Source organism: Periophthalmus magnuspinnatus, chromosome 17 (assembly GCF_009829125.3).
Source record: "Periophthalmus magnuspinnatus isolate fPerMag1 chromosome 17, fPerMag1.2.pri, whole genome shotgun sequence".
In the NCBI taxonomy this organism is placed as follows: domain Eukaryota; kingdom Metazoa; phylum Chordata; class Actinopteri; order Gobiiformes; family Gobiidae; genus Periophthalmus; species Periophthalmus magnuspinnatus.
This window is the reverse complement of record NC_047142.1, coordinates 14,864,786-14,875,291: the sequence shown is the minus strand read 5'-3', so window position 1 is coordinate 14,875,291 and position 10,506 is coordinate 14,864,786. Positions and strand designations below refer to the sequence as shown.

Genomic DNA, 10,506 nt, shown 5'->3' with positions numbered 1-10,506 from the left:
TGTACTGTACCGAAGACAATAGGGGCATCCGACTAAACGTCTTTGACCGAGCAACCCAGCCTAATCTCCGGATGAGAGTGGCTCCTGAAACGTCCCCCTGCTGCTAAACCCGAGCGGGAGGATTAGGAGGACCAAAAGTACGCCGATCTACAAGACAAACAAGACAGAAATTCGTTAAAAAAAAGATGAAATTCACGGAGCACCTCGCGGCGCACATCACCCCGGAGTGGAGGAAGCAGTACATCCAATATGAGGTAAACCGACAAGCTAACTGAACCAACGGCTAACTGCACTTTCAACGCCGTTTATTTGCTTTTTGATACACCAGTGACTCCATTAACTTGTTTAAATTTTACTTCTAAATATGTTGGGTTTTAATAGTCAATTTTGTGTGTGAATATTAAGAAAATGGGGGAAATATTCGAATTAAACTGGCACAGTTGGCCACAGAAGCAGGGTAAGCTAGCCTTGTTTTTGTTGCTACACGTCAAACTGGATTGAGAGAAGGCTGCACAGGGAGATGAGGAAATGTAATAGTTATGAATATGCCCGGTCTGGTTTAGTTTGGTTATGCAAACATATGAATTAATACAGCATAATCCACAAAAGAATTTCCTATTTAAATTGAAAGCATGCTGTATTTAGATTAAAAGGTGTTTGAAAAGGGTTTGCAGGCAATACATTGACATATATGTATTGACCACTTAATAAGACAGAGCAAATTAAATAAGGAGGAGTAAATTAAATATTTTGCATATAGATGTGTGATTTATGAGAAATGAGAATTAGGAGCATTGCATTTATATCTATTATACATCTATTATTGTTCAGTTACAGTTATAATTATGAATTTTACTACGCAAACCTACAAATTACCTATAAGAAGAGAAACACAAAAGGACAGCTTAAGTGGAAAATACTTACATTATCTATTATTGTTGTAAATTTTGTAGGTTGGTATATACATTTATTTTAAAATTTAGAGCCTAAGCTTCACTTTAACAGAGGAGACTATAGTGGCCCCACATAGTCTATGTTTTGCCCCCATTGTCTCAAAACAAGCTGAGCAAAACAATGGCAATAAAAATGATACTTTATGTTTGTGATATTGTCACAAATTATAGACCTAACTATATCTAACCTGTAAATAGTGATTTTATGATCAGTAGAGACAGCAAATCTATTAAATAAAATTATTCAAATATGTTTCGCTTGTGCCTCCCTAGTCCCGTATAAACATGTGGGAAACAATGCAGCTTATGAAACATTTTACATAAAGCTGCAACAAAGTAAGTTGTAGTTCTTTGATGGAACTAGTCTAATTGCTTGCCTGTTGTAATGCATTGAGGTAGCAGTTAATCTGTCGCTGTTGAATTGCTGAGTGGACAGAGCTGAGGTCAAAAGTGGGGTACGCTGTTTAACCTTTGCACTATTAATGTCAACACAGGCAATCAGCTATGAACTCTTCACATTCTCTCACTAGAGTCCACTGGTAGTACTACTACTACTACTACTACTACTATTACTGCTATTGATATTACATCTACTGCTAATACTAGGACTGCACAATTTGGTACAAATATTGAATAGCGATTTTTCAGTCAGGCATTGTTATTAGATTTGTGATTTATGTTTTAAGATACTGTTCAAAGTTCAAATTTTAATCACATCCAGAAGAATTGACAAAAAGACTGACAAACCAATAGGGCCTGCAAGAAACATGAATTTCAGAACATGTTTGTGATCTAACCTACAGGGTTAGCAGTTTTTATGCCGAAAAAGACAGGATATTTTGTTGTTTGTGGAAGAAATTATGGTACTTCAAAAACTGCACTCTTTGCGATTTGCTAATTGCGTCCATTCAAATTGCGATTTAGATTCAATTATGATTCATCTTGCAGCCCTAGCTAGTACATAAGAACTGAATACTAATAGTACATCTATTACTACTTAAAACCTATATTGCTTTTACCTTTCTCTTGGGCTTCTTTGAAAATACTTAAGACAGGTTTGAGTAGTTCAAGCATGACATAATCTTTGTGTTACTGTTGGGTTCATAACTTTGTGTCATGTCAGAATTAGGGCAGGGACGAACTATGACGTTCATTGTTTTTGAAAGAGAAAAAGTGTGTCATTTTTGTGTCGGATTGAAAGCTAGAGCCTTATTGTTTATGTGGCTTAAAGTCCCTTCATCTGACTACCATTACACTTTTTGTGACTGTTTTGAAAATAAAATAAAAATTGTGTCTGTGCTATAAAAGAAGAGGGTGAACTTTGTACCAGTTTTTGTTTCATGTAGATAGCCCCAGTAATTAGAGATATTAACCATAAACCAGGCCAAAAATAGACCCTTATTGTTCAGTAGTATAAATTAGCTGGAACAATATACGAGGGAGGGGGCATTATGCAAAATCAATTTCTTTGAGCTTTTTACCATGTTGTAATGTTATTTCTTCATAAAAACATGCCTGAAGAGGTTTTATGTCATCTATGATTGTTTCAGTATTTTAGCGATCTCTCCGAGGCCCTATTCGAACCCTCTTTATGGTTAGCTGTAAGATTCTGTCCAATCTGCAGTCCACAAGCCTATGTCTCTCACACGACAATTCTCCATAAAAACATGATACAGAACTGTACACAGTTGACAAACCTGATGTGATGTTCAGTAGTTTCATTAGCAGGATGCACGGTGATTGTGTTACGACAGCGCTGTGAAGGGGGAGTGACTGAGAAAGGGGGGACTCAGAGCATCAAAAACAAGAGAAACTTATAAAACATGTTAATACATTGTTTTTGGAAAATATAGCATTTTCAAAACAATAAAAGGCAACATGGTGATGTAAATATGCTATGTATTAACAGTTAATACACCATAGAAGTGTAATACCTCCTCTTGGTGTATGGTTCAGACTCATACACCAAACTGAAGATCAGGGGATTGATTCCTGCTCAAACAAAGTTTTGTCGTTGTCTCTTTAGGCAAAACACGTTTTGCCTAGTATGAAAGTGGTGTGTGGAGAAAGGAAATAGAAAATGGTTAAGGTTAGTTGGTTAGGTTGATTAAAGTGATGTAACTTTCTGTGACTGGAAATTGCATGATTCCATGAAAATATAAAGTTAAAACTACTTTGGGATATTTCCATAAATATAGATACATTTTATGCCATTTTGTGGAATATTATAGCCAAAGTAACAACATTTCCATGTAGATAAGTTGGAGGAGGCCCTCCCTCAGGCCAAGTAAGTCAGGTTTGTGGAGATGTAAGTCCGCTTAGAATAAGGACGTGTGTTTTTCAGTGCAATAAACTCACATATAATGAAAAAATGACATACTGGACCTTTAAGGTTCCGGACTATCTACTACTTACCCTCCTCACTGTGTGAAGTGGAGACGTCACATAGTCTATTAATCAACCAGAGGTGTTAGTCGACCACAATTTCTATTTGACAACTAATTATTTGACATATGATTTTTATGGGACAAGAACAGAAAGAAGACGACATGGTGTGAGTTAGCTGAAGATAAAGGGAATGAATCATGAGTTTAATCTGAAGATTCTGCTTATAAATACTTTTTCCTATTAAAGTTGTAGTCTTGTGACTGCCGTCTGGATCAGATACATGGTCAGATCGTAGAGATACTTAATAGATCTGAGATCTTTTGCCTTTAGTTGACTAATCATTGAGCAGGCCATAAGACTTTCTTTGACTACATCCTTGCAATTTATATGTAACGGATATAGGAGCAGCGGATATTTGCTTATTTTTGTATCCAAGTTTGTGTTCTTCTCAGTTCACCCCTCGCCTAGTCCCAGGCAGCTGTGTTCTATGCCGTGTTGTTGCTCACAGTGGTACATCTGACCTGGGCCTCTTCAGTTTGAGTGAACCTGCATGAGATCTGAACACAGGTCTAACCCGAGCACAGGAGGGCATTGGACAGTTTATGCAACCGGGGATTAGGTCAGAGAAGAAAACACTGAGGTGATGGAGACAGGAGCAGTGGTGTATAGTTGCAAAATTGTACTGTATGCTGTGTCTGTAGGTGCTGAAGGAATCGGGATAATTGTGACTAGTCAACTGTTATAATAATCGTAATCCGAATTGTCATCTAGACCATAAAGATCACAAAACACATGCAAAAAAGTGTTAAAAAAGTTGAATTCCAAGCATCCTTAATTATTAACCACGATGAGTTTATAAATGCGTTTCACAAAGCAGAGACCACAGCAGAGTTTTGCCATCATGGGAAAGCAAACAACAACTAGCATGGTACACACAGTTTCCTAACTATCTGACAATACACTGCCTTATTTACTCTCTAGAAGCCTTCAGTCACCATATTTCAAGCTTTATTTAGTTAAACCATATTTACAAAAAATCTCAATATATAGTGGAAATAATCATTTGATTAGTTTACTAATTGAAAATATAGTAGCTGCCTACTCGACAGCTTAAATAATCGTTAGCTGCAGCTCTACTCAGTTGAAATGCCAAATGTTTGCAGCCATTGTAAAGCTGTGGATCTGTGAATAAAACCAGTGTAGATGTGACCATTTGACCTGGAACGTGATCAAAACTCCTGAACTCCTTCTGTGGCCAAGTCTCAGTCTACTCAGGAGCTCAGCAGCTATACTGTCCTACACACTCACGTTAGTCTTACTGTGTGAGTATTTGCATTTGGGAGTCTGAATGTCCGAAGCTGTAGAATATGAAGATATGAACATATGGTTGAATAACATGTATCCAATTTCTATGGGCAAAATTTGTCTTGCCCCCATAAAGATATATATTAAATAAGTACCTCTTGAGGTCAAAATGCATATCTGCATGCTGTCTGCATTTAATTGGAAAGCATTTTATTGTCTGACAATCAGGATGGCTAGCATGGTAGTTGTTATCAGCTTTTTCATAGCAAAACTCTCCTCTGGTCTTTGAAAGTTGTTCATTAACAAGTTCAGTTTGACACATTTTTTAAGAAGGTAAAAATCAGGTACAGACATATGATAGTTGTTCAGCCCCACGGGACCCGGTGTAATTGTTGTGTTGAGGCCTGACAGTGAGCAGGTGCAGACAGGAAGTAGCACAGGACCTGATGTGACTCAACCGCTGACTGTGAGTGAGTGGACATGTCCTTTTAATCAGACTGGAGACAGGATTGACTCAAGTCACCAGCACACAGGTGTAATAATAGACAGATGAAATAAAATGTCAATGTATTTATAGTGTTTTTGTAGGCCTGGAGTCATATAGTCGATTAACCAGACTAAGGAGTCTTAGTCGATCAAATCTTTTATTAGTCGACCTATGATTTTGGGATTATAAGGATTGGTACAAACACAGGAGACCAGAGAATGCATGGAGTGTGTTAGGGGAACGTTTGGGAGTGACTGGAGAGTTTAATATGATGTTTAGTACTTTTCTGTGTGGTGTTTTTTCTAGCCCCCCCCCCCCCCCCCCCCCCCCCCCCTTTTGTCAATTAAGCAATAGCAGTGCACAGATCATGTCTTTAGCTGACCAAGAATTTTTTTTAGTCAACTACAGCCCCAATCTATAGTACAGTATAGATTAAAGTATAAATAATATTATCTATATAGGGCTGAATGATTTAGAAACATATCAGGCAGACAGGTGCTGCTTTTAATATTAGGAATCTGTTCAAAGTTCACATTTTAATCGCACCCAGAACAATAGACAAAAAGATTGAATTATGAACTTACAAATTAATACAAGAATCACATTTCAGAACATGTTTGTATAGATCTAAATTACACGGTTAGCAGATTTTATGCAGAGAAAGACTATATTTTGTTTGTCAATGAATGTAGTCATGAAATTACAGCCTTTGTGATTTGCTAATTCAAATTCGGATTTTGATTTAATTGCGATGAATCTTGTAGCTCTAGTTGGCATTGTATAAGTAATTGTAGGCATTATTATATTGTCATTAATACAGCATTAGGTTGTAGAGCCGGTCTAATATTGTGATCTGTTTAGTGTGTGCCCTGTTGCAGCAGCCTGTGGGAAACACAGATGCAGCAGTGTTTCATGGGAAGTGGCTTTGCTGATGGAGCGCCTTTCACTGCGAGGCATGGACAAGCACACAGACAAAAATAAGGGCAGAAGTACACGTTCAGTCCAAGTCAGCATCCGAGCAACAGTCTGACGGGAACCCACTGTTAATCAAATGCAATGTCATTTGTACTATTTTACACAATTTTATTCTATTATGCGATTCTGTTATACTGAGCTGGCCAATATACCACAGAAATGGATTTTCCGTAACACTATATATTTACTATTTGCTAGCTATTTGTGAAATTTAACTCTGATGTATGAAACTTAGAGCGATGTTGCTCTAGAACGATGGTTCATCATGATGCTTGTTTAAATGTCCTTTTGTTCAGTATGGCCCTTATCCATGTCCTGTCCCTCAGCACTTCCTCATTGATGCTTCATCTGGCCAGTTCTGAGAAAACACTCTCTCCACCTTTTACTTATAGAAAAATGGTTGAGAGTTAAATTTCTGTGCCTTTCAGTGTAGAGTTTGCTATCTTTGTGGCTGGGTGTCTGTCTGGTGTTCACTACAAGTGGCTAATCCTTCAGCTATGTACTCCAGATCAACGTGTCTATCCACAATTACTGCACTGTAGTGGCTCAAAGCTACGGACAGGTTCTGCAGTGACCTTGAATGATTCAAAGGCAGAAAAAAAAGCTATTAGATTTTGCTCTAAACTTGTGATCAGCTTTTGTCAACAGTAGGCCTGCAAGATTAATCACAATCTATTCTAAATCACAATTTTGAATGAACATCATGAGGAAATCAAAGGCTGCAATTTTTGAAGTACAATAATTTCCTCCACAAATAATAAAATATCCCATCTCTCTCTACATAAAAACGGCTAACCCTGTAGTTTAGATCTGTACAAACAGGTTCTGAAATATGATTCTTGTATTAGTTTGTAAATTCATATTTCAGTCTTTTTGTCAATTCTTCTGGGTGTGTTGGAAATGTGAACTTTGAACAGAATCCTATTTTTACAACATAAATGGAAACCTTCATTGAAAGCCAGTTACACCAGGACTTATGGGCTTGATCAGACCAGACTGAGTGAAGACACAGCCCAATGTTATTTGAGGACAGTTTATCGACCCACTGTCTCCTGTGAAAAGGCCACAGCTCCTGGCTGTGTTTGGGCTTCGGCACCATAAGCAAGGGCTTCCGGCCCTAATCACAGCCAAATTCATTTGATTCTTTGAAAAAACTTGTGGCATTTTTTGATGGCTATCCATGTCACAAATCAAAAGTATTAAGTAGCCTACTTATTTCTGACTTGGCCAGATGGGTGTGTACAGCACTCAGAATTGACTTCTACTCATTTATTTTGAAGCACAACACAACAGCAGAACAAGATGAAAAATCAAACTTTTGTTACATCCAGTTGAGAGAAAAGTTCTTTCCCTCCACAAATGCACACAGAGCTTACCTTCTGCACATTCTTCCATGAGCAAAATGGTCTATGAAAAAAAATGTTGTTTTTTTTTTTGTATTTAATAGGCTGGAGTATGTCGGCATCACCATTTGGGTGTGCTTGGGCACTTCACCTTTGGGTTCCATACAAACCTCAGTGCTATGCAGTGATTGGTCGTCCCATTACTAGGTGAATTTGAACCTTACGATTATTCAGGTTAACGTACTCCCGCTGTGAGTTTGTGATCTCACAAATATCACCAGAATCCATCTTGCTGAACAAGGTTATCTTTTTTTTCTACATTTATAAACAACTCAAATTTTAGTATGATTCTATTTTATTCTTTTTCAGACTGATTCACTGATGCCTTAGTTTAACCATATTTTTTATTAGTTGACTAATTATTTTATTGGGTTTACTCACTTCAAGCTTTTAAACACAGGAGAAAGCTTGGAGTGAGTCAGTTTGAGATTTGGGAGTGAATTGTGAGTTTAATCTGCCTTTCTACAGCTAAATACAGGGTTTACTAGTAGTTTTCTGTGTAAATATTTGGAATTGTGCTCCTGCGATCTTGTGGTCTTGTGATCCTTTAACTAGAGGTTACTTACAAGACCACAACCTAATTCTTTTGATGGCTCTTGTCAGCACAATGCATTGCCTCTTTTAGTGGACTAGTTGATGCACAGGGAAAGCTTTAGTCAACCTAGAATTTCTTTAGTTTACAGCCCTATTTTCAAGTATTCTTTGTGAATTATCTTGACTCATCTACTAAACTAAACTTAACCTTTAGACTTTTCCTCCAGATGTTGTCTTGTGAGGATGGGGCAGTGTGGACTTTGGTAGTTTCCTCTGTATCTTTGTCTGTATTGAGTGAAAAGCTCCATGTCTTATCCTCCACATTGATCATAGAGTGGACAGAGACCGCCCGGAGAACAACAGTGTGTCCTGTCTGTGCTCTGGAGACAAAGGTTACCAGATAGCCTATATTTTTTAAACACTTTGAACAAAATGAAAACTTTCCTGTAATGTCATCAAGACAAAATGAAAACTGCAAACAGTAGTATATACTCAACTTGTGTTGATAGTACGGCTCTTCAATAACTGTGCTAAATACTGCAAAAACAATAGTATTGTGTTATTTCAACATACCATAAGTTTGTGGAAAGTAGTTCCAAAGGAAAAATGTTCACTAGCGTGTGCCACAAAAAAGACTAAACTCAGACCAAAACAAAGCTTAATTTGATTGAATGACTAAAATCAGATATTTTTGTTTACATTCACATAATTAAATGAAAAAAAAATTAAATATCTGTTAAAAATGAGCATTGCATTATATGTTTCCTTTATTCCCTTAAACAATATTTAAATATCAATCGTCAGTCAAGTTTTTGATATGTAGTGCAGCCCTCTTTGACACCGTCTATAAAAATCTGTCTTGCTTCAGATGCTGTCCTGTGCTGACTGCTACACTCGGTCTTACTCTTAAACACTGCTGGATTAGTGTGATTGGCCTGGTTACATATTCATGTGAGATGTGCTCATCAAGAGGAGCAGTCATCTGTAGACAAGAGCCAGGCGTCTTAATGAGAATGACTCAGACTGCAGAATTGCACAAATGTCTCAATAAACCCAGAGTCTGCTAAACCTCTTAAACATGTTAGGATTATATTACCTCGTGCATTTTGGTTCATTTGGTGTACTCTGTAACTTTTCTGGTGGGAGTCTGTCATCTGCTTATCTGTATGGAAATGTTATAACTTTGCTTGGAATGTTCCACACAATCGCATTAATCTTGCATTTATTAATTTACAGGTGTTTTTACTGGGAAAAATAAATACCGATACCTAAAAAAGACATTCTTACAGTGAGAGGAGTCGCTTTTCCACAGATCTGACTTGTATGCCTGATGGCATCACTTGCTTATGGCCATGGAGATGGAGAAGTTTAATACCATACTGTGGAACATTTCAGACACATCACCCTACACCCTAGTGAACCTTTAAGCACAACAGAAGATATATTTATCAAATTATTAGAGTTTTTGCAATAGTTTTAGGCAAATTTGCTCTCATTGTCGAGCATATTGTCCATCCATGTTGTGTTGAAAACAAATGACATTTAAGATGCTCTGTTTTCTGTATTCGATTCTGCAGTAGGAAAGACCCCACAAATGTAGTTTGTGAGAACTCCATAATCCAGTTGAGACGGCTCTATTGATTCTGACAGTTTGGTGTCAAGAAAAGAAGATACTCCCCCCAAAGGAGAGAGGGTCAGGGATGAGACACACAGCAAACCAACAAGATGGGGATGCAAGGAAATGAATAATCTCACTAATGTAATCCCTGAGGTTTTAGTCCATTTTGGTTTGTTTGGTAGCCTTATGGTCATCATAATGTCAAATTTTAGCGGTACAATTTTTTAAAAAGCATTTCAACTTCATTATGGTGACTATTGTTAGCAACTTTTATTCAGTTTATTTTCAGTGTGCGCTAGATTTTTATTGAATCAGTCCAAATGTTATTGAATCAAATTTTCTGATTTAGTGGGTGATTTAGTGGTGGTAAGTAGATATTCCTTCTCTATTACTTTTACAATCCTTCTTGACCTCTACAGTTATGGAATTTTGATATGTTCCAGGCATCTGGTAACTAGGATATTTCCCACTTCCGACTGGCCACTTAAAAGCCACTAAAACTGGTAAATCCGACTTGCAAACTGGGAGGTGATTGGAGGACTCTTCCACTTCGGATACAAGTTCAGCTGTGATGTGTTGCAACAATGCTAATCAACACAAAAAATGGATCTGAGTGGATAACTGCCAAATAAACAATGTAACCAACTGATATGAGTTAAATCCGACAATATTCTGTAATTTAATAAGTTGTAGACCTTTGTCCTTAGCCTTCATTTAGCATTAGCCCTATTGTTTACATATGATTAATTCAGCTGGAACGCTCGGAGGATATTTCCCAGTTGAAGGTTATCCAATCCCAACCTCAGAGTTGCCTCAAACGCAGCAGTACCTCTTTGTGCATGT

General features: G+C 37.4%; 1 protein-coding gene across 1 annotated transcript in view; it reads left to right on the top strand.

The window, feature by feature from the left end:
* Positions 1 to 10: 10 nt before the first annotated feature.
* The window catches only part of LOC117385566 (xenotropic and polytropic retrovirus receptor 1 homolog), a 45,161-nt gene continuing 34,665 nt past the window's right edge, over positions 11 to 10,506 (top strand). Inside the window, exon 1 of the mRNA XM_033982858.2 lies at positions 11 to 254. Coding sequence (XP_033838749.1) covers positions 186 to 254 — 69 coding nt within the window. The 5' untranslated portion in view covers positions 11 to 185. The remainder of the gene's footprint in view (positions 255 to 10,506) is intronic.